The sequence below is a fragment of the Oncorhynchus keta genome, chromosome 2, assembly GCF_023373465.1.
Source record: "Oncorhynchus keta strain PuntledgeMale-10-30-2019 chromosome 2, Oket_V2, whole genome shotgun sequence".
Classification (NCBI taxonomy): Eukaryota; Metazoa; Chordata; class Actinopteri; order Salmoniformes; family Salmonidae; genus Oncorhynchus; species Oncorhynchus keta.
This window is the reverse complement of record NC_068422.1, coordinates 41,432,303-41,460,113: the sequence shown is the minus strand read 5'-3', so window position 1 is coordinate 41,460,113 and position 27,811 is coordinate 41,432,303. Positions and strand designations below refer to the sequence as shown.

Below are 27,811 nucleotides of genomic sequence, written 5' to 3'. Positions count from 1 at the left end.
GACTTTCAACAGTTCAGTATCTAATGAAAGGTTGAGAGTCGTCAACATAATGGCAAATGGGATCCTTTATAGCAAAGATCCAACCCCCTTAGACGACATGACAAACCACAGGTCTTTGGAACTTACAGAAAGAAAAAACCTTACTTCAGAGAGGAGTATCCCCAAAGAAGACAGAGTTGGCTATAAATTATTGTTCAGTTTGGTCTCCTAAACAAAGCTCTTATCTCGTCCTTGGTACAAAATGGTACCTAGTCATTACCCCCACCCTAAGATATATATCAAATTGTAATTTAGATACAACCAATTCTAAATACAACCAATCCTGGATAAACTCACGGAGAGGAGAGTGAGGCATATAGGTCAACATAGGAACAACAAAAGAGGGAGCATAGAATGATTCCAGACACTGCCATCCTCCTCTCTCCGATGGGAAAAGTAGGGAGTGACTGGCACACAGACACAGTGGGGCAAAAGATATGTTTACACATGATGACACCTTGACCTCTCCCTTCTCTGCGGCCCAAACAACTTAGTCCTGACAGAGAACAGATAACTGCCAATGGCCACCACTATAGTACAACAAAATACATTCTTATGAGAAATAACTCATAAGCATATCATGAAAATAAAACATCTTATCTATGTTACCCAACTAATTCTGATTATTTCCCAACACTACATAGGCATACAGAGGCCCATTTCCAGCAACCATCACTCCTGTCTTCCAATGGCACGTTGTGTTAACTTTCTTCTAAAACTCATCAGTCTATTCTTGTTCTGAGAAATGAAGGCTATTCCATGTGAGAAATGACCAAGAAACTTAAGATCTCGTACCACGCTGTGTACTACTCCCTTCACAGAACAGCGCAAACTGGCCCTAACCACAATAGAATGAGGAGTGGGAGGCCCCGGTGCACAACTGAGCAAGAGGACAAGTACATTAGAGAAACAGTGAAGAGGCAACTCCGGGATGCTGGCCTACTGGATATTTTCACACATTTTCCCAATGTCTGATGTTGGCTAGCCATAGCTTATTTGCATGACAAAATGTCAGGCAACTGTATAGCCTTGTGTGGAATACCTGGAAATATCACATTAACATAAGTATTCAGACCCTTTACTCAGTACTTTGTTGAAGCACCTTTGGCAGAAATTACAGCCTTGAGTCTTCTTCGGGATGACGCTACAAGCTTGGCACACCTGTATTTGGGGAATTTCTCCCATTCTTCTCTGCAGATCTTCTCAAGCGCTGTCGGGTTAGATGGTGAGCGTCACTGCACAGCTTTTTTTCAGTTCTCTCCAGAGATGTTCGATCGAGTTCAAGTCCGGGCTCTGGTTGGGCCACTCAAGGACATTCAGAGACCTGTCCCGAAGCCACTCCTGCGTTGTCTTGGCTGTGTGCAGTGTTTGGAAGGTGAACTTTCACCCCAGTCTGAGATCCTGAGCACTCTGGAGCAGGTTTTCATCAAGGATCTTTCTGTACTTTGCTCTGTTCATCTTTCCCTCGATCCTGACTGGTCTCCCAGTCCCTGCTGCAGAAAAACATGCTGCCACCATCATGCTTCACCGTAGGGAGGGTGCCAAGTTTCCTCCAGATGTGACATGGCATTCAGGCCAAAGAGCTCAGTATTGGTTTAATTTGATCAGAGAATCTTGTTTCTCGTGGTCTGACAATCCTTTAGGTGCCTTCTGTCAAACTCCAAGCGGGCTGTCATGTGCCTTTTACTGAGGAGTGGCTTCCGTCTGGCCACTCTACTATAAAAACATCATTGATGGAGTGCAGCAGAGATGGTTGTCCTTCTGGAAAGGTTCTACCTTCTCCACAGAGGAATTCTGGAGCTCTGTCAGAGTGACCTAGCTAGCTAACTAATTTGAGTATCATGTAGTGAGTAGCTTAAATCTATCGATGTTGCATTGAGCTGGGTGAATGGAAAATGAATGAGCCATCCAATATACTGTAATAGAAATAAGGCCATGCTCATAAATAAATCATTGTTCTCCCTCATTTTAAATGGCATCGACCACCACTGTTCCATGGGTATTAGTCTGCCATCAAACATCAACAGTAAGACATGTAGCCTATAGAGCCCCACAGTGTAGGTGTCATAATACCCATAAAACCTAGCTGTCAAACATGAAACTGGTTCCAATCGTTTTTTCACCATTAATTTTTCCCATATGGGATTTTAGAACCCCTTCAAAAAAGGTCTCTGTTTCATGTAGGCTTTCCCTGGTGTGACGTTTTGATAACCGTGTAAATCTCTCTCGACAAGGTGACTTTCTTTGATCAATATATTTGTCACTATTTACTCTGTAGATTCGAAAATGCTAATTAGCATCAAATTAGACATCATGGTGTAGTGGTGTAAAGGACTTTCAGTTGAAGTCGGAACATATGTACATACTAGAGATCGACCGATTATGATTTTTCGATGCCGATTATTGGAGGACCAAAAAAGCCGATACCGATTTAATCGGCCAATTTTAAAAATTAAAAAGAAATGTATTTGCAATAATGACAATTACAACAACACTGAATTAACACTTATTTTAACTTAATATAATACATCAATAAAATCAATTTAGCCTCAAGTAGATAATGAAACATGTTCAATTTGGTTTAAATAATGCAAAAACAAAGTGTTGGAGAAGAATGTAAAAGTGAAATATGTGCTAACGTTTCAGTTCCTTGCTCAGAACATGAGAATATATGAAAGCTGGTGGTTCCTTTTAACATGAGTCTTCAATATTCCCAGGTAAGAAGTTTTAGGTTGAAGTTATAATAGGACGATTTCCCTCTATACCATTTGTATTTCATTAACCTTTGACTATTGGGTGTTCTTATAGGCACTTTAGTATTGCCAGTGTAACAGGTTAGCCTCCGTCCCTCTCCTCGCTCCTCCCTGGGCTCGAACCAGCAACACAACGAAAACAGCCACCACATCGAAGCAGCGTTACCCATGCAGAGCAAGGGAAACAACCACCCCAAGGCTCAGAGCGAGTGAAGTTTGAAACGCTATTAGCACGTGCTAACTAGCCAGCCATTTCACTTCGGTCACACCAGCCTCATCTCAGGAGTTGATAGGTTTGAAGTCATAAACAGCGCAACGCTTGACGCACAACGAATAGCTGCTGGCAAAACACATGAAAGTGCTGTTTGAATTCATGTTTACGCGCCTGCTTCTGCCTACCACCGCCCAGTCAGATTGTATGCAACACAGGACATGCTAGATCATATCTAGTAATATCAACCATGTGTCGTTAACTAGTGATTATGATTGATTGTTTTTTTATAAGATAAGTTTAATGCTAGCTAGCAACTTACCTTGGCTTCCTGCCTTTGCGTAACAGGCGGTAATTCTCCTTGTGGAAGGTCTTATTGCGTTAGACTAGTTAACTGTAAGATTGCAAGATTGGATCCCCCGAGCTGACAATGTGAAAATCTGTCTTTCTGGCCCTGAATGAGGAAGTTAACCCACTGAACAAGGCAGTTAACCCACGTTCCTAGGCCGTCATTGAAAATAAGAATGTGTTCTTAACTGACTTGCCTAGTTAAATAAAGATTCAATAAAGGTGTAAAAAATAATAATAATAATAACTTCAAAAATCGGCGCCCAAAAATACCAATTTCCGAGTGTTACGAAAACTTGAAATCGGCCCTAATTAATCGGCCATTCCGATTAATCGGTCGACCTCTAGTACATACACCTTAGACAAACATATTTAAGCTCAGATTTGCACAATTCCTGACATTTAATCCTGGTAAAAATTTCCTGTCTTAGGTCAGTTAGGATCACCACTTTATTTTAAGAATGTGAAATGTCAGAATAATAGTAGAGTGATTTTATTTCAGCTTTTATTTCTTTCATCACATTCCCAGTGCGTCAGAAATGTACATACACTCAATTACTATTTGGTAGCATTGCCTTTAAATTGTTTAAGTTGGGTCAAACGTTTCGAGTAGCCTTCCACAAGCTTCCCACATTAAGTTGGGTGAATTTTGGCCCATTCCTCCTGACAGAGCTGGTGTAACTGAGTCAGGTTTGTAGGCCTCCTTGCTCGCACATGCTTTTTCAGTTCTGCCCACAAATTTTCTATAGGATTGAGGTCAGGGCTTTGTGATGGCCACTCCAATACCTTGACTTTGTTGTCCTTAAGCCATTTTGCCACAACTTTTGGAAGTATGTTTGGGGTCATTGTCAATTTGGACGACCCATTTGCGACCAAGCTTTAACTTCCTGACTGATGTCTTGTGATTTTGCTTGAATATATTCACAGAATTTTCCTACCTCATGCCATCTATTTTGTGAAGTGCACCAGTCCCTCCTGCAGCAAAGCACCCCCACAATATGATGCTGCCACCCCCGCGCTTCACGGTTGGGATGGTGTTCTTCGGCTTGCAAGCCTCCCCCTTTTTCCTACAAATATAATGACGGTCATTATGGCCAAACTGTTCTATTTTTGTTTCATCAGACCAGAGGACATTTCTCCAAAAAGTACAATCTTTGTCCCCATGTGCAGTTGCAAACCATAGTCTGGCTTTTTTATGACGGTTTTGGAGCAGTGGCTTCTTCCTTGCTGAGCGGCCTTTCAGGTTATGTCGATATAGATACTTATGTGCCTGTTTCCTCCAGCATCTTCACAAGGTCCTTTGCTGTTGTTCTGGGTTTGATTTGCACTTTTCACACCAAAGTACGTTCATCTCTAGGAGACAGGACACGTCTCCTTCCTGAGTGGTATGACGGCTGCGTGGTCCCGGGGTGTTTATACTTGCGTGCTATTGTTTGTATAGATGAACATGGTACTTTCATGTGTTTGGAAATTGCTCCCAAGGATGAACCACACTTGTGGAGGTCTACCATTTTGTTCTGAGGTCTTGGCTGATTTCTTTAGATTTTTCCCATGTTGTCAAGCAAAGAGGCACTGAGTTTGAAGGTAGGCCTTGAAATACATCTACAGGTACACCTCCAATTGACTCAAATTATGCCAATTAGCCTATCAGAAGCTTCTAAATGCCATGACATCAATTTCTGGAATTGTGATACATTGAATTATAAGTGAAATAATCTGTCTGTAAATAATTGTTGGAAAAATTACTTGTGTAATGCACATAGTAGATGTCCTAACTGACTTGTCAAAACTATAGTTTGTTAACAATACATTTGTGGAGTGGTTGAAAAACGAGTTGTAATGTCTCCAAACTAAGTGTATTTAAACTTTCGACTTCAATTGTAAGTAAAAATACTTTAAATTACTATTTAAAGTTGGGTTTTTTTGCTATCTGTACTTGACTATTTATATTTTTGACTACTTCACCACATTCCTAATGACAATAATGTACTTTTTACTCTATACATTTTCCCTGACACCCTAAAGTACTTACATTTTTTTACATTTTGAATTCTTAGCAGGACAGGAAAATTGTCAAATTCACACACTTATCAAGAGAACATGCCTGTTCATCTCTACTACCTCCGATCTGGTGGACTCACTTAACACAAATGCTTTGTTTGTAAGTTAATGTCTGAGTATGGCTATCCATAAATATAAAAAATAAAATGATTAGGCTGTCTGGTTTGCTTAATATAAGGAATTAGAAATTCTAAACACGGTCTGGCTCAGTGCCTCTACTTTTAATTCCAGTCTGACTAGATGGAAACGGTCTGTTGTTTTTTTCCACCAGCCACTCTCTGACGTCCAAAGAATTAAATGTTTTTATTTGCTTACGTGTGTGTGTGTGTGTGTGTGTGTGTGTGTGTGTGTGTGTGTGTGTGTGTGTGTGTGTGTGTGGGGAATTGTGTTTACGTTTTCATTGGCTTTCATATACACACATGTGTGCATATGCGTCGGTAGGGTTGCCAGTGGGAGGGATTTGGGGGTGGGGGCATGATGACTCAGCCCCCCCAGGTGTTGCGTTGCCATGGTGATAGATGACTCACCCTGAGGTCCCTGTGCACAATGTCATGCTGGTGCTTGATTGATGCACTGGCTGCAGAGAAAGGAGACACAGGACACAGAACACACACGTCAATGCACAGACACATCATAACCACAATACACAGTATGGGGTAGGAACTAATGGAAACTCCTGGTTAATGGATTAGATGAGGTGCGTTTCCCCTTGTCATTTAAGAACATTGAGCACTTGCAGGAGTGCAAAATCAATCCAATTCATGACTATTGCTGTTTGTTATTATTAGAAACAGTGAACTAGAAGTAGAGGCGTGCCTCCCGAGTGGCGCAGTGGTCGAAAGCACTGCATCGCAGTGCTAGAGGCATCACTACAGACCCGAGTTTGATCCCGGGCTGTATCACAACTGGCCTTGATCGGGAGTCCCATAGGGTGGTGCACAATTTGGCCGGGGGACTTTACTTGGCTCATCGCGCTCTAGTGACTCCTTGTGGCGGGCGCCTGCAGGCTGATCCCCGGTCGTCAGTTGAACAGTGTTTCCTCCGATGCATTGGTGCGGCTGACTTCCAGGTTAAGTGGGCGGGTGTTAAGTGGTTTGGCGTGTCATGTTTCGGAGGACGCATGACTCGACCTTTGACTCCCGAGCCCGTTGGGGAGTTGCAGCAATGAGACAAGATCAAAATTGGGGAGAAAAAGGGGGTAAAATAAAAAATGTATACAAATAAAAATCGAATGCACCGAGTCCCCCATCAGTCGTCAAACACCTGAACTCCAACAATTACATTGTTTTAAAGAAATCAAAATTGTAAACAATTCATACATACGCTGAGTACAGTGCATTCAGACCCCTTCCCTTTTTTAAATGTATTAAATATTTTTTTCCCTCATCAATCTACACAATATACCCAATAATGACAAAGCAAAAACTGTTTTTTAGAATTTTTTTTCAAATGTATTAAATATAAAAAACTGATGCCTTATTTACATAAGTTCAGACCTTTTGCTTTGAGACTCAGAATTGAGCTCAGATGCATCCTGTTTCCAGTGATCATCCTTGAGATGTTTCTACAACTTGATTGGAGTCCACCTGTGGTAAATTCAATTGATTGGACATGATTTGGAGAGGCACACACCTGTCTATATAAGGTCTATAAGGTATATAAGGTATATAAGGTCCCACAGTTGACGGTGCATTTCAGAGCAAAAACCAAGCCATAAGGTCGAAGGAATTGTCCGTAGAGCTCCGAGACAAGATTGTATTGAGGCACAGATCTGGGGAAGGGTGCCAAAAAATGTTGCAGCATTGTAGGTCCCCAAGAACACAGTGGCCTCCATCATTCTTAAATGGAAGAAGTTTGGAACCACCAAGACTCTTCCTAGATTTGGCTGCCTGGGACAAACTGAGCAATCGGGGGAGAAGGGCCTTGGTCAGGGAGGTGACCCTAGAACCCGGTGGTCAATATGACAGAGAACCCGATCGAACACCTCTGGAGAGACCTGAAAATAGCTGTGCAGCGACGCTCCCCATCCAACGTGACAGAGCTTGAGAGGATCTGCAGAGAAGAATGGGAGAAACTCTCAAAATACAGGTGTGCCAAGCTTGTAGCGTCATACCCAAGAAGACACAAGGCTGTAAACGCTGCCAAAGGTGCTTCGACAAAGTACTGAGTAAAGGGTCTGAATACTTATGTAAATGTCAGTAAAGTTTTTTTTTTAATCAAATTTTTAAATCTTTGTCATTATGGGGTATTGTGTGTAGATTGATGGGGGGGGGACAATTTAGTCCATTTTATAAGGCTGTAACGTAACAGAATCAGGAAAAGGTCAAGGGGTCTGATTACTTTCCGAATGCACGATACCAAACATTAATATTGAGTTGCACCCACCTTTTGCCCTCTGAACAGCCTCAATTTGTCATTCATGGACTCTACAAGGTGTCAAAAGCATTCCACAGGGATGCTGGCCCATGTTAACTCCAATGTTCCCCACAGTTGTCAAGTTGGATTGATGTCTTTTGAGCAGTGGATTATTCTTGATACACACGGGAAACTGTTGAGCGTGAAAAACTCAGCAGTGTTTCAGTTCTTGACTCAAACCGGTGTGAGTGGCACCTACTACCATAACCCATTCAAAGGCACTTAATCTTTTGTCTTGCCCGTTCACACACCATGTCAAAATAATGGCGCCAGAGGGGATGGCTGCTGTTTAACGGGCTCCTAACAAACTGTGCTATTTTGTTAGTTTTTTTGCATTGTCTGTAACTTATTTTGTACATAATGTTGCTTCTACTGTCTCTTATGCCCGAAAAGAGCTTCTGGACATCAGAACAGCGATTACTCACCTCGAACCGGACAAATCATTTTTCTTTAATGAGTCCGACTACTGCTTTCTCGAGACCAGGCCCAAATCCCCGTCATTCGCATGAAGAAAAGATGGAGAAAAAGGGGTAGGAGGTCGGGAGCCTCGTGAGAATTCATAGGCGAGTTGGTAAACCACCAATACCATCCGTATTATTGGCCAATGTGCAGTCATTGAACATAAACTGGATGATCTACGATCTACGACTTTTCTACCAAAGGGACATTAAAAACTGTAATGTCTTATGTTTCACTGAGTCATGGCTGGGGTGTGTGTCTATTTGTCAATAATTATTAAATGTCTAATATTTTCACCAGAGGTAGAGTACCTCATGATGAGCTGTAGACAACACTATCTACCAAGAGAGTTTTCATCTATATTATTCGTAGCCGTCTATTTACCACCACAAACTGATGCTGGCACTAAGACCGCACTCAACGAGCTGTGTAAGACCATAGGCAAACAAGAAAATGCTCATCCAGAAGCAGCGCTCTTAGTGGCCAGCATGTCACATGCTGGTAGAAATGATGAGGGGAAAAAACTCTAGACTACCTTTACTCCACACACAGATGCATACAATGCTCTCTCTCGCCCTCCATTTGGCAAATCTGACCATAGTTTATCCTCCTGATTCCTGCTTACAAGCAAAAACTATTGCAGGAAGTACCAGGGACTCGTTCAATACGGAAATGGTCAGATGACGCAGAGGCTACGCTCCAAGACTGTTTTGCTAACACAGACTGGATTATGTTCGGGGATTCATTCAATGGCATTGAGGAGTATACCACCTCAGTCATCGGCTTCATCAATAACAGCAACGACATCGTCCCCACAGTGACCGTACTTACATATCCCAACCAGAAGCCATCGATTACAGGCAACATCTGCACCAAGCTAAAGGCTAGAGCTGCCGATTTCAAGGAGCCGGACACTAATCCAGACGCTTATAAGAAATCCCTCTATGCCTAAAAACTAACCAACAAACAGGCAAAGCTTCAATGCTAAGATTGAATCCTACTACACCGGCTCTGACGCTCGTCGGACGTGGCAGGGGTTACAAACTATTACGGACTACAAATGGAAATCCAGTCGCGAGCTGCCCATTGACAAATGCCTACCAGACGAGCAAAATGCCTTTTAAGCTCGCTTCAAGGCAAGCAACACTGAAGCATGCATGAGAGCACTAGCTGTTCCGGACAACCGATGCGAGCTTTTAAACAGGTCAACATTCACAAAGCCGTGGGGCTAGATGGATTACCAGGATGTGTACTCAAAGCATGTGCGGACCAACTGGCAAGTGTCTTCACTGACGTTTTCAACCTCTCCCTGACCGACTGTACATGCATGCATACATGTTTCCTGACTCAAACCTAATAGCACTTTTGATATATATTTGTTTATATAGCTCATTCGGACATATTCTTTCAATAAAACAAAGAATTTGTCCACAATTCGCAGATTTCTCAACCGCTAGGTGACTGACAACAGAGCAGAGCTAGCAGTGCACAAAGATACATTGTGAGTCACCTGACCTGTTTTTGCAGCTTTCCTGTTCTAGACTGCAGGGAGAGAGGGTATGGAATCACTTGGGAACTTTTGGATTTGAGGTAAACTTCTCCTTTAATTGCTGCTAGATATAGTAAATCATTCAGAGGTGAGTCTTAAACTTTAAGTTGAATTTTCACTTGATCTCCCATTGACATCAGTGCATAACTAAGTGAAAATGTGACTTAAAACAGAAGTTAAGATTTCCCCTCAGTGCTTAGTGAGAGCTCTTATTAAGGGCTTAGAGTTTATGCAAATGTACTAAGGCCCTATTCATTCATTACGTGTTTTTAAAAAAAGAGAGAGTTGGTTATTTCTGTTCCTACACTATTTTTGACAATTTCCCTCTGTCACTGCAGGTGTTACCCAGACAGACATGTGGCCTCTTCACTCACACCATCTTCTATAACGAGTACCCAGGAGGCTCCAAAGAGCTGGACAAGAGCATCAGGGGAGGAGAGCTGTTCCTCACCGTCCTCCTCAACCCTGTAAGTTTAGTTCACTCTCAAGATACTCTGTCTCTCCTTACTGAAGCTGCTACCTCTATATGACCTGAGAAACTTCAATCTGGAAAAGTCCTAGCTTGGGAAAATGACCTGTAACTTTGACTTTTGTGTAAATCATTAATTGATGTCAGTCTGTGCTACAATTTTAGTTTCACGAGTGGGAATTTGCCTAGTGTGCATTTAAGATGCGTAGACAAACAGTGAAAGGTCTCACTTCCCTACTCACCTGTTGGTATAGTCCTCTGACTCCTCTCTGTCCCCTTCTAGATCAGCATCTTCATGACCCACCTGTCTAACTATGGAAATGACCGGCTGGGCCTGTACACCTTTGAGTCCCTGGTGAAGTTTGTTCAGTGTTGGACCAACTTGCGGCTGCAGACACTCCCCCCCATGCAGCTGGCTGACAAATACTTCCAGATCTTCCCCGAGGAGAGAGACCCCCTCTGGCAGGTTAGAGGCCTGCAATGATCAATTATTATTACAGATGTGATAATCAATTTGTTGTTAGTTACTGTTTCCTATTTTAGATATGTACTGTTTATTGAGGTTATTGTTATTACGTTTGGCCCATAATTTAATTTAATTTTGCAATAAAATGACACCATGATGAGCTAGATATATGCATTGGAGACCGTAACCCCTCTTTATCTGTCCTCAGAACCCATGTCATGACAAGAGACATAAAGACATCTGGTCGAAAGAAAAGACCTGCGATAGACTACCGAGGTTCCTGGTCATAGGCCCACAGAAAACAGGTGAGACCCTGCAGCCAACCATTTTCTTAAGACAGCTATACTCTCTCGCTCGCCACATACTCTCTTGGCCAAAATGGATTGCGTGATGGCGTTTGTGGTGGCGAGTTTCAGTCAAAGTGTATATTCATGGGCCTCCCGGGTGGCGCAGTGGTCTAGGGCACTGCATCGCAGAGACTCTGAGTTCGAGCCCAGGCTCTGTCGCAGCCGGCCTCGACCGGGAGGTCCATGGGGCGACGCCTAGCGTCGTCTGGGTTAGGGAGGGTTTGGCCGGTAGGGATATCCTAGTCTCATCGTGCACTAGCGACTCCTGTGGCGGGCTGGGCGCAGTGCGCTAACCAGGTTGCCAGGGGCATGGTGTTTCCTCCGACACATTGGTGCGGCTGGCTTCCGGGTTGGATGCATGCTGTTTTAAGAAGCAGTGCGGACGCATGGCTTTCAACCTTAGTCTCTCCCGAGCCCGTATGGGAGTTGTAGTGATGAGACAAGATAGTAGCTACTAACAATTGGATACCACGAAATTGTGGAGAAAAGGGGGTAAAAACATTTATTTTAAAGAGTGTATATTCATCTGTGTTCTCTCAGGCACCACAGCGCTGCACTCATTCCTGAGCCTCCACCCTGCCATCACCAGTAGCTTCCCCAGTCTTGTCACCTTTGAGGAGATCCAGTTCTTTAGCGGCCCCAACTACAACAACGGTATTGACTGGTAAGACGACTTTGCTGCCCACTCTGAGATTTAAACACTAATGAAGCCTGTAGCCTTCTTTTGTCTGAACTGATCTAAGAGCCTATATCCATATGGTAGCACCTTCGGAAAGTATTCAGACCCCTTGACTATTTCCACATTTTGTTAGGTTACAACCTTATTCTAAAATGTATTAAATAGCGTTTTTTTCCTCATCAATCTATACACAGTACCCGATAATGACAAACTAAAATAGTTTTTATTTTTTATTTTTGCAAATGTATTAAAAATGATATCACATTTACGTAAGTATTCAGACTCTTCACGCAGTACTTTGTTGACGCGCCTTTGGCAATAATTACTTATAATATAATAATAATAATATTATAATAATTAATTACTTGATATGACGCTACAAGCTTGGTATACCTGTATTTGCGGCATTTCTCCCATTGTTCTCTGCAGATCCTCTGAAGCTCTGTCAGGTTGGATGGGGAGCGTTGCTGCACAGCTATTTTCAGGTCACTCCGGAGAAGTTAGATCGGTTTCAAGTCCTGGCCTCTGGCTGGGCCACTCAAGGACATTGAGACTTGTCCTGAAGCCACTCCTGCGTTGTCTTGGCTGTGTGCTTAGGGTCGTTGTCCTGTTGGAAGGTGAACCTTTGCCCCAGTCTGAGGTCCTGACCGCTCTGGGGCAGGTTTTCGTCAAGGATATCTCTGTACTTTGCTCCGTTCATCTTTGCCTTGACCCTGACTTGTCTCCCAGTCCCTGCCACTGAAAAACATCCCCTCAGCATGATGTTGCCACCACCGCGCCTCGACACAATCCTGTCTCGGAGCTCTACGGACAATTCCTTCCACCTCATGGTTTGGTTTTTGCTCTGAAATGCACTGTCAACTGTGGGACCTTATATAGACAGGTGTGTGCCTTTCCAAATCATGTCCAATCAATTGAATTTACCACAGATGGACTCCAAGTTGTAGAAACATCTCAACGATGATCAATGGAAACAGGATGCTCCTGAGCTCAATTTCAAGTGTCATAGCAAAGGGTCTGAATACTTATGTAAATAAGCCGTTTAACAATTTTTTAAATATATTTTCTAAAAGCTGTTTTCGCTTTGTCATTATGGGTATTGTGTTTAGATTGCTGAGGATTGTTTTTTTTAATCCATTTTATAATAAGGCCATAACGTAGCAAAAGTGGAAAAGGTCAAGAGGTCTGAACACCTTCCAAAGGCACTGTGGTTCCTTCCTGCTTACTTGTAGTGTAGTCTTCCTCCATATTGCTCTCACGTATCTATTTCTCCCATATCAGTGAGAATGTATAACAGTATGGTCCATTAGGTGGAAAGGGACATGACGCAGGAAGACATTCAAATGACATATGCTCTGTTATGCCCCTCGCTAACCGTAACTGCTCTCCCCCGGCCTCTCTTCAGGTACATGGACTTCTTCCCCTTCCCATCGAATGTCAGTACAGACTTCATGTTTGAGAAAAGTGCTAACTACTTTGACACGGAGGTAGCCCCTAAGAGAGCGGCCGCCCTGCTGTCCCGAGCCAAGATCCTGGCTGTGCTCATCAACCCAGCGGACCGTGCCTACTCCTGGTACCAGGTGGGTCTGTCACACTCTTAACTTCCTCAGCCATAATGTGATCAGGGTCATGAAATATAAACTGTTCCCAGACCATTTGTCAAGACCGTTAAGTGACCACATGGAAAGGACTCCTGGCTGCCTCACTCCAGAGAAAAGAAATGCCATCTGTTTTTATTTGAGCTTCACCTGTTTATTTGCATGTATTTATTCTCAAGAGGCCAAAGGTACAAAGTCTGTCAAAAGTTATCTTGTAAAATCACTTGATACGGGATTCTTCTGAAGTCTTGACTTCTGATAATCTTTGATAACTCAAGATGCCTGAAATTTAACATTTCCCTTGTGTGTTACCCTACAGCACCAGCGGGCTCACCAGGACCCGATGACCGTTAACCACACGTTCCAGGAGGTGGTGACAGCGAGGCCTTCCTCCCCCCGAGAGCTGCTCATCCTGCAGAGGCGCTGCCTTAAACCTGGGGCCTACGCCACACACCTGGAGCGCTGGTTACACCACTACCAGCCCAGCCAGGTAACATTACATTACTGGAAATACACAAACATACTAAATGTGCACAGCTAGATACTGAAAACTACAGGAGACACCCCCGTGAACAACTCAAATGCATCCATTCAGAAACATGGCTTCACAGTATTTTCCATGATTGATCATGGCAGTACTACCTGTGTGGAATCCAGAATGTGAGAGGTGTGATTCCTGTTTCCAGGTCCACATAGTGGATGGGTCCCAGCTGCGATCCAACCCTGCCCTGGTCATGGAGGGCATCCAGAGGTTCCTGGGGGTCACACCCATCTTCAACTACACCCAGGCTCTGACGTATGATGAAAGTAAAGGGTTCTGGTGCCAGAGGGTGGAAGGAGCACGACCCAAGTGTTTGGGCAAGAGTAAAGGCAGGAAATACTCTGACATGACTCCTGAGGTACAGTTACTCCATCTTTCAAGGAAAATGTCAGACACTGCACATTATCCCATCTTGTCAGCTTGTTTCTCCGAGTGGCCATGTTGTATTTTGACTTCTGCCTAACATGTAGATATGTCTTAACAAGTGCCTCATATAGTCCTTCGCTGACTGTTCTCTGTTGTGTGTATTACAGTCGCGTGCCTTCCTGACGGAGCATTACCGGGAGCACAACATGGAGCTGCTGAGGCTGCTGAACCGGCTGGGCCAGCCCCTGCCCGCCTGGCTGAGAGAGGAGCTGCAGAGCTCCAGCTGGAGCTGAGACTGGACCTCCCTACGGAACCACAGCCACAGCCTGGGACTGGAGCACTGCCCTGCCTGGCCTGGCACTGGGTAAGAGGGCCCTGTTTACCCACACCCAACACCAGTCACTACAGAGAGTGGAAGAGGAGAGAAGGCGGGAGGACAGCCCCCTATCAGGACAATGGACTCCTCCACCCTGAAATGCCACTGTAGAAACCAATCCTCACGGGAGGGGAATAATGGCCTCTAATAAGGGAGTTAATGAGTTGGACTGCTGAAACAACCCCTCCCTCTTTCCCCTCGCAGTCATCATCTTCATCCAGAAAGTAGAGGACTTGTCTCAGCCTGCAGCCGGTTGGACTGACTGACGCCAGGGTCTGGCAGACTGAGAGGAGATGGGGGGGGGTCTAATGTCATGTTACCCCCCTTTTTAACAGGAACTGATATCTTGTGGCCCTGGAGTGCATGAATAAACCCGGCAACATGCGTGTGGTCACAAGCTCACACACACACTTCTCATTTCTTCAGAAGAATGAATGTAAAATGTTGTAAATTTGAAAGCTGTTGTATATTGTTGGTGGGGGATGGGTGGGAAATGTGACAGAATAGACATGAACTAAACAAGACAGCAAACTCTAGTGCTATGGACAAAGACGTGTGCCATAGGATGGATGTAGTGCATCAAAGGCCACGGCTCCAACAGACTGTGCATTCCACTACCCCAAAGCTGAGGCCTTTGGAGTACATTCTGATAAACAAACGGTCTAATAGGCCCCACAAGTCTACAGAGAAACCCACACACTTTAACCATGCACGTTCTCCCTCACACTCACGTAGGTAACCCAGTCAGTTTAGAGCTGTGTAGAAAGAGAGAAGAGGATGAGCTGGAGAGAGAGGTTCTAGGTCTCTCTGCTTGTGAGTGTCTGTCGTAACAGGAGCTGCTGTTTTGTTTTCTGTTTATTTTGCCAAAACTACAAAACAAAGACCAACGCTGTATCATCTCTAATAAACTCAGAGGTTGGAATGGATTGTTCATTTGTCTTTTTTTAAACTTGAGCTTCTGCCTGTCAATGCAGGAGGCACTGTAATTTACCCGTGTCTGATGCTGTCTACAGAAGACTGGAATGGAAACGGCAGTGCCGATGTAGTTTAACAGACAGGAGAGTAAAGGTACATATTATAGTCTGCAGTACAGTAGTAATCCGTTTTCGGGAAGGCCTATTTTCAATGGATCATTTGACTGAGTCACCTTTTAGACTCGCGTATCACGTGAAATACCTCCTATCTAATCATCCTCTCATTCGCACGATGAATCCGTGGAAACCTGTTCAATGGACAAATCATGTTCATTAATCAGTCTAGTGTTAACAAGGGACTTGACCTCAATCTCTGATGTCCCTTTGGATAGACTCCTAGGGATTAGTCAGTCAGACAGGCTATAATGAACAAGCAGAAAAATATGAAATAAGTAATGTACTCAACTGTAATATTCTTGTGATTTATTGACACACACAAGATGCAACGTTTAGATCCTGCAAGGATGGACTAGCACACACACACACACACATAAACCGGACACAACTTATGTTGAAATGTTATTTTTATTCGATGTTTCTTGTTTAAATAACAAAGATATGATCTGCTAACATTCAAACAAACACTTGATAGTTTTAAAGTAATGATTTTCTTTATTGTATGGTCATGCAAAACTCCAGCTCAGAGTATAGTCATATGCATCCCCTTACTATATGGTTACAATGCAGTACATTTACAAATAAAGGGAAACATACCAAGCTAAGGCTTTTTTTGTAGTTTTTTTAAACGTGATACATCACTTCATTTCAACATTTGAGACAGCCATTTTCATTGACCTTGAAGGTGCAAGTAACATATATAGATGTACATTTATTAAGTAAACACAGACAGTAAAAAATATTACCAGAAAGAAGACATGCATATTTTTCCTCTTGTAAAACTGCATATATATTTTTGTTATTAAAGTCTGGCTTTTAATATTTATTTATTATTCTTTTTTTTTTTGTATATCAACTCTCTCCCTATCCTGCTGGCCAGTAAGGTATAGTATAATCAAAGGTTAACTGTCCTTCCCTCAGTAACTACTATTTCTCTCTTCTTCCCTTTGAATTGTTTTTAAGAATTGAAATAAACTGGATGGTTATACTCTTTCACATGAACATTCCCATGGCTGTGTGAACACACACTGACTGGAAGCATCAGGCCTGGTGGGGGAGAGAGGTCAATACCCACAGCGCAAAGTCAGGAAAACTACTCGGATCCAAAACACATCACATAGTTCAGTACTGTATCCATCGCATCATGGTGCAAAGGGGAATACAGTCTCATGGCATTGCAGATATGTCACAACACCCAGCAGCACACACAATAGGGTGGGGCCACATGTGGCTCATGATAAAAACAGAGCACAAGTTTTGTTTTAATATGTTCAACATTTTTTTGATATCATCGGTAGGTAGATTTTTCAGCTTTTTGGTAATCCGGCCTTTGACAGGTTCAATGGAACACGAGTACTATGGAGCTGCTTAGCACAGAAGTGAAGGGGTAAACGGCAAGCTTCACCCCACTGGCGGTACAAAGCCACACACAAGTTTCTACAACACGGTGAAAAACAGTGTTCCAATGTTTTACCATCAACACAAAGATATGTTTTTTAAGTGAGACTGTTTCGAGGGTTTATTTTGTGTGTGTACACCGTTGATGTTGATTCCATGTCTATTGTGGCATTTTCTGCATGTGTGTGGGGGGTTGGACAGGGTGTGATTTGCTAGCAGCCTGAGCCCCATCCCTCACCTCAACTGCCTCCCCATATTTCAGCTCCAATCTCAAAAGAAAACTTAGATCACTCATAATACCACCAGTAAGAACACTAACATCTAGAACCGTTACAACAGAAACCGTGACAAAGGGACCAATCCATTGATTGCTTTCACTGTGGCTCCCAAGCACCCAGCCTCCCATCCAATCTTATGCCCAGCCAGAGGTCTGACATGCCACGGGTCAACTCAGCACCCCACTTTACTGCATTCTCATTTTCACATGCTTTTAAAGAGAGGTACGGCAAGCAAAAAAAAGATGTACGTCATGTACGTTAGAGAACAGGACGGGGATCAAAACGAGACAGGCAAAGGGTGACATCGTCACACTGAATGGCACTAAAAGCTAGACAGCTGATTAGCAGGGTCGCTCGCTATAGAAACAAGTAGAGACCCCAGGAGTGGGCGAGCTTAACCTGAAGTTGCAGAAACATTCACCTGGGGAGTGAACAGAACAGCATTGAGTCTCAAATGTATGTGCAAAACAGTACAGGCCATTTTAGACCCCCCCAATTGATCAAACATGCTAAAATCATAGTAGGAAATTATATCTGAGCATTCAGAGTTTGTAGATTGGGGCCTCTGTCAGAATAGTATCAGTTAGCTTGACTGATTGTGTCATGTGCCCTCTAGAGGCCCAAAGGAAGATGGCAAACTCAGCACTGAAAACCGATGGTCGTGTTCTGCAACTTCAGGTTGTGCTGGTCAGGAGACTGTGGCTGAAGCTGGAGGAGCAGGCTGGTTTATAGACCCAAACGGCACAGCACAGGGGCCTGGAGTTTGGGCCTTGTGTGTGTGTACACAGGGGATCTCAAACGGCAAAAGAGGCTGAATAGGGACAGGAGAACACACATTCACTCTCACACACATCCATTCTCCAAACTCTGAAAGTAAAGAGTCTTTTCCCTTTCTCCTTATAAATATCCATGTATACATTACTATATTAAATAAAGTGCCCCATTTAAAAATTCTTCAAACACAAAATACTTTCAAATAAAGCATCATTCAGGGGATAAAAATGAAGAGTTCCACAATAACACATGAATACTAAAACACTGTCCCTTCTGAAACCCGCCTAACCCATAAAAACATACATCTACATTAAAACAATGTATTTAAATGCCTAAAGAGGCCTAAAGTCTACACTTTGGTGTTCTTAATTCTAATACTAAGTATCATCATTTAGTTTCTTTCTTACATTTTCCCTCCTAGCATTTGTTTGCATCCAGAAAAAGAAAGAAAACAACTAGATTCATTGTGAAACAAAACACAAAAACAACCACCACTAATATTAGGGTGTGTGCTCCTTTTTTATATAGAAAATTCATATTTAATCATTGTTGATTAATGTGACTTTTTTATAATAATTTCATATTTTTTGTACATATGTTAATACTTTAAACACCTTTCCAAACAAAGGGCAAAAAATATGGATCCATGGAAAAAGAACAAGACCGCGCGCCCCCCATGGGCGTCAGAAGCATGCACTGTCCTGAGGGGAGGGCCTCGGGCCCCAGCCGGCCCCCAACATCAAGCTAGGGTTGGACTGGATTGGTTTTGGTGGTGTTGTCGGTTGGCTTTTAAATATAATTTATTTTTATTTTTCCCCCCCAAGGATTGTAAAACTTCAAGCGGTCTCTTCCGGCCGGGCTCCAGGCACCAATCCAACCACTGAGAGGAAATGTTCCAATCGTCTTCAGAATTCAGGCAAAGCTGAGGAAAAGAGAGAGAGGGAGAGTGGTGGGGAGTGCACAGGGCAGCCTCTCCAAACTACTCCTGAGTTTACAACACTATAATAGGTTTATATACAGCAGTGGAGGCTCCTCAGAGGAGGAAGGGAAGAACCATCCTACTCAGTAAATTTCCTTTTTTTTTTTAAATATATTGAAATGTTAAAAAAGTTATCCTTTTTAGATAAATGTCACCAAATCACTGTTTTGCAATGGTCAACAGTAGCATCAACAGCCCTCTCTAGGGTAGCACTATGGTGGAGCTGAAGGACAGCTATTTTCCCTCCTCTTCTGGCTACATTGACTTCAGTACAAAACCTAGGAGGCTCAAAGTTCACACCCCCTTCCATAGACTTGCACAGTAATTATCACGATTTTCAGAGGACGTCCGAGCTCTTGCAGTATGAACGGACATGTTGTCCATCCAATAAAAGGATCATAAAATGAATCTAGTACTGAAAGCATAAGCTACAGCTAGCTAGCACTGCAGTGCATAAAGTGCGGTGAGTTGTAGACTCAAAGAGAAAGACAATAGTTGAACAGTTTTGACTAAATTAATTTCTTAAAAATCTAAGGAGAGTAACAAAGATAGCGAGAGCTAGCTATATTTCATTGTATTTCTTTTTATAGCTAATGCAGCTAATTTTGCCTACTCAACAACCTAACTCGAACATAGAGGAATGCTATGTATGTTAGCTAGCTGGCTAAGGCTATCCAAAAATGCAATTCTTCCAAGTCAAGGTAAGCTTTCGGTTTTATTAATTTATTGCCACCGGGTCCCGTCTGTGTAACTGCTAAACTGCTAGCTGTACCCTGTACTGTGTGATTGTACACATATATTTGATTGTGGGTTTACTAACGCATTAACGTAAACTCGTACATCGCCTTGGTCCGTACAATTGCCCATATTTTAGCGCCCCACAAATAATACTTCGAGATCAACTGTAATGTCAATACCATTGTAAAGCACAATTTCTCCCCTTTCCAACAGAATCAATTACATGACCCCCACGCTGCCCGTTTCTGCATAATTCAAGCAGGCAATGAGCCCCGTCGGGTCTTTTTAAAAATGGCGGATGGGGAAGCAAAACTAATGCGTGATGGTGAGAAGGAGAGATGTTGTGTGGGTAAATTGCTTTTTTTCACTCGATCTATCCAACGTATCACCTTATCGCCTCTAAAATGTAAATAAAACACTATAAAGAGTTTATATAATGTGTCATTACATACCGATTTGAAAGTTTGCGTCGAATTTTAATCGGGTTTTTAGGGCAGTGCTAAAGGGATCTTAGAAGTAAACAGCGGCTTTGAGAATGATGATCGCATGCAATGATGACGAAAATAAAGACTAGGTATCCCCCCTTATCCCCGTCACTGTCCATTTCTTGTTTTTAAAGGATGATAGAAGTGCTACACCTGGTGGAGAGAGATTGTAAGACATAAATAATTGCTTTATGCGTGCTGTACGTTACGACATGACACGTCAAGATGTAACGGAGGGTCAGTTTTTTCAACTTTTCTCCAATACTATAGAGCCATTACCATGTCGATCAACGCTTGAATAGGAACCTAGTTCACACCCCCGATTTTGACGTCAACACAGTCGCTACAGTCCCATTAGTTTTCTTTGTGACCTCGTTTGAATATTGCGGTTGCAACACATTTGTACGGAATGGGGTGAGTTTGCATTAGTTCTTGTTTGTAGGCTGTGTACCGTTATGGTATGAAGGTTTGGCTTGAGGAGTTTTTTTACATAAACAAAACGATACAGTATATGTATCAGCACTTCAGTACATGTATGTGAGTGTGAGGGAGGGCACACATGTAGACAGAACCTAGAATAAGCTCTCTGCAGTCTGTACCTGTGTCTGGTAAAGGGTCACTGGAGAGGTGCGGCAGGCGCTCCTGAACAGTGAAAATGCACATTGAGCCACTTGGTGTCGCGGCGGTGCCACACGCGGGTCTCCTCTGACTGGCAGGAGCGCGGTCGTCCCTGGCTGTCGATGTACTGCGTGAGGCGGATGTAGGCGATGCAGGCCGCGTCCTCCCCGATCAGGTGCACATGGGGATTCAGGATGGTGGTGTGGACCGGCTTACTGTTCTTACTCAACACTACATAGGAGACACGGACACACTCAGTCATCTACTTACATGTGTTGGCTTCATGTACTTCTTCCTTGATTAGATTACAATAGAGAAAGGTGGTTACCAGGCCTTTAGTGTAAAATAGGGTGCTCAGTGACTTACCTGGTATAGGTTTTTTTTCTTCAAAATATACAACAATTAACATAATAGGGTCGCGCCATGAATAGTGCCTTATGTCTTTCAGACATTGTGCGTACATTTTGATGAAACACATTTTACAGTTGGATAGATATCTATGCTCTAACTACACTAAACCATGTTAAAAATTCCAATAGCAGTGTGTATTCGTTTAAAAAAAATTGCCATGTCTCACATCATCTTGGGGCGGCAGGGAGCCTAGTGATTAGAACGTTGGACTAGTAACCGAAAGGTTGCAAGATCGAATCCCCGAGCTGACAAGGTAAAAATCTGTGGTCCTGCCCCTGAACAAGGCAGTTAACCCACTGTTCCTAGGCCGTCATAGAACATTTGAATTTGTTCTTAACTGACTTGCCTCGTTAAATAACGGTAAAGAATAAAGGTCCAACTTCTAGGACGATCTTAACCCCAAGTTTGCACAAACATTGTAAAGCCCTAGTTATTCATTAGTGATTCATTGACAGGTCAACCCTGTAACATGAACTGAACTCTAGTTTTAATATGGTGAAACTATCCCTTTTTAAATGATTACAACAAATATTGTAGTGTAAAAGCAGGCGGGATGTTTTTTTCTGGTGTTTTGTTGTGGAAAACTGAGCATTTTGAGCATACCACGTCATCCCTGTTACCTATAGAGAGATAGACTAGAAATATTTGAACAAGTTCAAATCTTTTGTTAAGCTTGCATTCAATTGTCCCTCCCTGTTGCACACAACAAGCTTCCTTTCCCCTGTCACAAGGAGAGTACAGCCTGATTTAAGATGAAATATTCAAACCTGTTAGTCAACCCTCCCACTGGGCATACCACAAAATGTCAAAGTGGACCAATGGGTAATATTTGGTTGAGGAGTTGATCAATGAGATAACAACCTATATTCACCCACTCAAAAATACAGCCAAAATCTGGTTGAATTCTCAGTGTTTTATCACTATACTTTCAACCATCTAAAAGCACAACAAAGTTCAAATAGGAATACAATGTTAGATATTTTGTTTATTTATACAACAACTTAATGTGTTATCATTGTGCTTCATCTAATAGCACAATCAAATTACCTGGATTGCAGTTGAGATTACATTAAAAATAGTGGCGCAAGTGATCAATGTCATTCTAGATTCTGCACAGATTATTAAAGCAATTGTGAAGATCTCCACAGACCTGCAGCCTTTGCATGCTATCTTGAACCTGAGCTTTCTATTGTTACATAGGAAGACAAAGGTCTTCTCCTTTGGAGTATACATTATGTGGAATATGTTGATTATTATTATTTGACCACGCTGGTCATTTAGGAACATTTGAACATCTTGGCCATGTTCTGTTATAATCTCCACCCGGCACAGCCAGAAGAAAACTGGCCACCCCTCATTGCCTGGTTCCTCTCTATGTTCCTTGCTAGGTTTTGGCCTTTCTAGGGAGTTTTTCCTAGCCACTGTGCTTCTACACCTGCATTGCTTGCTGTTTGGGGTTTTAGGCTAGGTTTCTGTACAGCACTTTGAGATATCAGCTGATGTACGAAGGGCTATATAAATACATTTGATTTGATAGAGACAGTAATCTCAAAATGTGGCCCTGGATGTCTTACTCATTTTAAAGGGTAGGAAGCATGAGTTTCTCCTCACCAATGTAACAACACAGTGTGGTCAAAGACTTAGTCATGATCTGGTTACCTATAAGTACAAACATAGTTATGTTTTTGGGTTATTATATATTTATAAACGTATTTCCGGATAACTTCTAAACTCCCCACAATGCACTATTTCTCAACGTTATATGGAGGATCTACTCTGTGCTACCAAGTTCGTATGCTAGCTCGGTAGCTAGCTCAAGCTGAACAATTTTTAAAGTTTTACCATCGGATGGGCCCTAACCACCAATCTGTAAATCTGCTCTCTCTTTGCTTTTAATCTTAGGTTATGTTTTAGTTGTGTTGTGTTCTAGCTAGCTGGTCTCTAGTAGTTGGGCTCTAGCTTGACGACCATAACTGTGGTGGTTAGCTAGGCAGTCACGGCTAATAGCTAATTGGCTAAATAGCTAACGCTGGCTGGCTATCTTGCTGGCTAAAATAACTGCATTTAGCTAATGTTCTTTGACAACTGGTTAGATGGCATTATGTATTTCCAAAACATTGGTTTACTTTAATGTAGCTGTAAGATAGTTGTTGATAGCAACTCGCTTACTTATTCAGTGCTAACTTAAAGTTAGCAGGCTGGTAGGGCTAACATTAGCAGAGTAGTTGGTTAGCAACCTTCCAAGTTGATTTGTAACAATACATTCAGAAATTATTTGCTTGTAAGTTAGCTGAAAATTCAATTGAAACCAGTAGTCATGAGTACAAACGATTTATACATTTGAAATGATTTCCTTTGGAGTATACATTATGTGGAATAGGCTGGCTTGCCGGGTCCTCCATATTACATCACACCCCGGAAAAAAAAACATTTCCAACAAGACTTCGGAATTCTGATCGGTTTTATGTAATAACTCCAAAAATAGAAGATTGAGGTGTAACTTTGCATCAGGACTTTTGATGCGTACACTTATGCAAATCCATATGTTATATGTGGTTATGTTTATGCTACCTACCCTTTAAGGTTGAATAACTACTGTTACAATAGTTTGTACGATTGTCCTAACTTAACAAAGCAACCAAATATCAACACTTAAAGGATATTTGGATTGTTCCATCTGAGCCACTGACATACTCCTATTCTTTAATTTGTATTTTTGGTTGAGATGGAGACATGAATCCAACATATAATCTATTAACTGGTCGACAAGTTACTGTATTGCGAATGTTATATTGAATTGTGCTTGGTTGTCAACGCAACAAAATATCCACATTTGAAGGAGATTATCTTCTCCCTGGATAGTGTGATCTGTGCCACGGACTGAGTCGGGCTTTAATTTCAGTTTATCTACAAATTAATAATTGACAGGTGTATGTTGGATTCACGTCTCCATCTCAACCAAGTTGAATAAATATGAGCAAATCAAATCAGATCAAACTTTAAACTCACATTAAAATAAAGTTTGATTTGATTTAATCCTATTCTTTAACTTCGATTTTGGGTTGAAATAGCGACGTGAATCCAACATATTATGAACTAGTTGCTCTGTTAAACCTTTGGAATGACTTCGATAGTAAACGTGAATCTATTTATTTCTTTAAGTGGAGACCTCTCAACAGTCGTTCTCACGATAGCACATTGGTAATAGCCAAAGCTAAGCATGGCTGGGCTTGGTTAAAACGCTGGATAGGAGACCAAAGAGATAGCTGTAGATCACATGTCTCAAACTCATTCCACAGAGGGCCAAGTGTCTGTGGGTTTTCACTCCTCTCTTGTACTTGATTGATGAATTAAGGTCACTAATCAGTAAATAACTCCCCTCACCTGGTTGTCTAGGTCTTAATTGAAACCAAAAACAGACACGAAGCCCTCAATGGAATGAGTTTGATACCCCTGCTGTAGATAGATCAATTCTCCAGTAGGAGGTGCTGCTCAGCCTACTGTTTTATTTTCTGATACTGGAGATAAGGTTGAAGAAGTTGTTTCAAAAGGTACAAATACAAGATATTTTATACAAGGTTTGTCTATGTTGAAAATTGGTTACCATGATGACATACACCTGTGGTTGAAATTTCACCCTCAAAACAACAGTTGACGACTTTTTGCAAATCCACTGTATTTTACGCATAGATTCCACTTCACAATATGTTGCCAATTTACGTTGAAGCAACTTTGATTCAACACGTTTTTGCCAAGTGGGCTATTAATTTAATGTTCACTTTTATAGTAAGAGACGTCTGTTATGAAGTTGAACATGTGCTCTTTATGACAGAATGTTAAAATGAAAACGTTTTTTTTTAAACCAAAGGACACTACCCAAAAGGCACTATTCGTGGAATGACACTACAATGTTTAGTTCCCTGTTGATAAGAGATGCTTACAGTTCTCAAAGTAGAATTTGTGGAAGTCCATGCCCTCCACCAGGTTTCCCAAAGCCTCGGGTTCAAACGAGGTGAGCCCGGGGTCACAGATTCTCCTGGAAGGGAAATCAGACATACAGTTAAACATATAATTAAATAGCACACATATTTATATTCTATCTGGTTAATGGTGTGTGTATATAGATTGTGTATAGGCTTGTCTACCATATGAATCTTCACTTTGTGTCAGACTGGGTTCAGCGACTTCTGTTTCCTTCTTTTTTTCTGTATTTATTTGTCTGTTTATAGTATGTATGTACAGTGGGGCAAAAAAAAGGATTGGCCAAAATTACAGGCCTCTCTCATCTTTTGGGTGGGAGACCTTGCACAATTGGTGGCTGACTAAATACTTATTTGCCCCACTGTCTGTCTGTCTGTCTGTCTGTCTGTCTGTCTGTCTGTCTGTCTGTCTGTCTGTCTGTCTGTCTGTCTGTCTGTCTGTCTGTCTGTCTGTATGTATGTATGTATGTATGTACAGTGCCTTGCGAAAGTATTCGGCCCCCTTGAACTTTGCGACCTTTTGCCACATTTCAGGCTTCAAACATAAAGATATAAAACTTTATTTTTTTGTGAAGAATCAAAAATAAATATATCCAGGTGTTAGAATGGCCAAGTCAAAGTCCAGACCTGAATCCAATCGAGAATCTGTGGAAAGAACTGAAAACTGCTGTTCACAAATGCTCTCCATCCAACCTCACTGAGCTCGAGCTGTTTTGCAAGGAGGAATGGGAAAAAAATTCAGTCTCTCGATGTGCAAAACTGATAGAGACATACCCCAAGAGACTTACAGCTGTAATCGCAGCAAAAGGTGGCGCTACAAAGTATTAACTTAAGGGGGCTGAATAATTTTGCACGCCCAATTTTTCAGTTTTTGATTTGTTAAAAAAGTTTGAAATATCCAATAAATGTCGTTCCACTTCATGATTGTGTCCCACTTGTTGTTGATTCTTCACAAAAAAATACAGTTTTATATCTTTATGTTTGAAGCCTGAAATGTGGCAAAAGGTCGCAAAGTTCAAGGGGGACGAATACTTTCGCAAGGCACTGTATGTATGTATGTATGTATGTATGTATGTATGTATGTATGTATGTATGTATGTATGTATGTATGTATGTGTGTGTGTGTGTGTGTGTATGTATATAGTTGAAAGTCGGAAGTTTACATACACCTAAGCCAAACACATTTAAACTCATTTTTTTATTTTTTTATTCCCTGTCTTAGGTCAGATAGGATCACCACTTTATTTTAAGAATGTGAAATGTCGGAATAATAGTAGAGAGAATAATTTATTTCAGCTTTTAGTTCTTTCATCACATTCCCAGTGGGTCAGAAGTTAACATACACTCAATTAGAATTTGGTAGAATTGCCTTTAAATTGTTAACTGGAGTCAAACGTTTTGGGTAGCCTTCCACAAGATTCCCACATTAAGTTGTGTGAATTTTGGCCCATTACTCCTGCCAGAGCTGGTGTAATTGAGTCAGGTTTGAAGGTCTCCTTGCTCGCACACGCTTTTTCAGAACTGCCCACAAATTTTCTATAGGATTGAGGTCAGGGCTTTGTGATGGCCACTCCAATACCTTGACTTTGTTGTCCTTAAGCCATTTTGCCACAACTTTGGAAGAATGCTTAGGGTCATTGTCCATTTGGAAGACCCATTTGCGATCAAGCTTTAACTTCCTAACTGATGTCTTGAGATGTTGCTTCAATATATCCATGTAATTTTCCTTCTATTTTGTGAAGTGCACCAGTCCCTCCTACAGCAAAGCACGCTCACAACATGATGCTACCACCCCCGTGCTTCACGGTTGGGATGGTGTTCTTCGGCTTGCAAGCCTCCCCCTTTTTCCTGCAAACATAACGATTGTCATTATGGTTAAAAAGTTACATTTTTGTTTCATCAGACCAGACGACATTTCTCCAAAACGTACGATCTTTGTCCCCATGTGCAGCTGTAAACCGTAGTCTGGCTTTTTTATGGCGGTTTTGGAGCAGTGGCTTCTTCCTTGCTGAGCGGCCTTTCAGGTTTTGTTGATATAGGACTCCTTTTACTGTGGATATATATATACTTTTGTACCCGTTTCCCCCAGCATCTTCAGAAGGTCCTTTGCTGTTGTTCTGGGATTGATTTGCACTTTTCACACCAAAGTATGTTAATCTCTTGGAGACAGAACGCATCTCCTTCCTGAGCGGTGTGATGGCTGTATGGTTCCATGGTGTTTATACTTGCGTACTATTATTTGTACAGATGAATGTGGTACCTTCAGGTATTTGGAAATTGCTTCCAAGGATGAACCAGACTTGTGGAGGTCTACAATGTTTTTTTCTGAGGTCTTGGCTGATTTCTTTTGATTTTCTCATGATGTCAAGCAAAGAGGCACTG

The 27,811-nt window shown here is 42.1% G+C and overlaps 2 protein-coding genes across 20 annotated transcripts in view; one reads left to right on the top strand and one right to left on the bottom strand.

Annotated features, from left to right (window-relative positions):
- The window catches only part of LOC118400321 (bifunctional heparan sulfate N-deacetylase/N-sulfotransferase 2-like), a 190,598-nt gene extending 174,999 nt beyond the window's left edge, over positions 1 to 15,599 (top strand). For all 3 annotated transcript variants that reach the window (XM_035797030.2, XM_052476752.1, XM_035797061.2), the window contains 8 exons: positions 10,174 to 10,302; positions 10,588 to 10,770; positions 10,979 to 11,075; positions 11,658 to 11,781; positions 13,202 to 13,376; positions 13,714 to 13,884; positions 14,081 to 14,293; positions 14,469 to 15,599. In XM_035797030.2, the coding sequence (XP_035652923.1) occupies positions 10,174 to 10,302; positions 10,588 to 10,770; positions 10,979 to 11,075; positions 11,658 to 11,781; positions 13,202 to 13,376; positions 13,714 to 13,884; positions 14,081 to 14,293; positions 14,469 to 14,594 (1,218 nt within the window). In that variant the 3' untranslated portion in view covers positions 14,595 to 15,599. The remainder of the gene's footprint in view (positions 1 to 10,173; positions 10,303 to 10,587; positions 10,771 to 10,978; positions 11,076 to 11,657; positions 11,782 to 13,201; positions 13,377 to 13,713; positions 13,885 to 14,080; positions 14,294 to 14,468) is intronic.
- Positions 15,600 to 16,240: 641 nt separating this feature from the next.
- Positions 16,241 to 27,811, bottom strand: part of LOC118400351 (calcium/calmodulin-dependent protein kinase type II subunit gamma) — a 140,965-nt gene continuing 129,394 nt past the window's right edge. For all 17 annotated transcript variants that reach the window (XM_035797102.2, XM_035797198.2, XM_035797147.2 and 14 more), the window contains 3 exons: positions 25,391 to 25,485; positions 21,020 to 21,269; positions 16,241 to 19,140 (listed from right to left, as the gene is read on the bottom strand). In XM_035797102.2, coding sequence (XP_035652995.1) covers positions 21,037 to 21,269; positions 25,391 to 25,485 — 328 coding nt within the window. In that variant the 3' untranslated portion in view covers positions 16,241 to 19,140; positions 21,020 to 21,036. The remainder of the gene's footprint in view (positions 19,141 to 21,019; positions 21,270 to 25,390; positions 25,486 to 27,811) is intronic.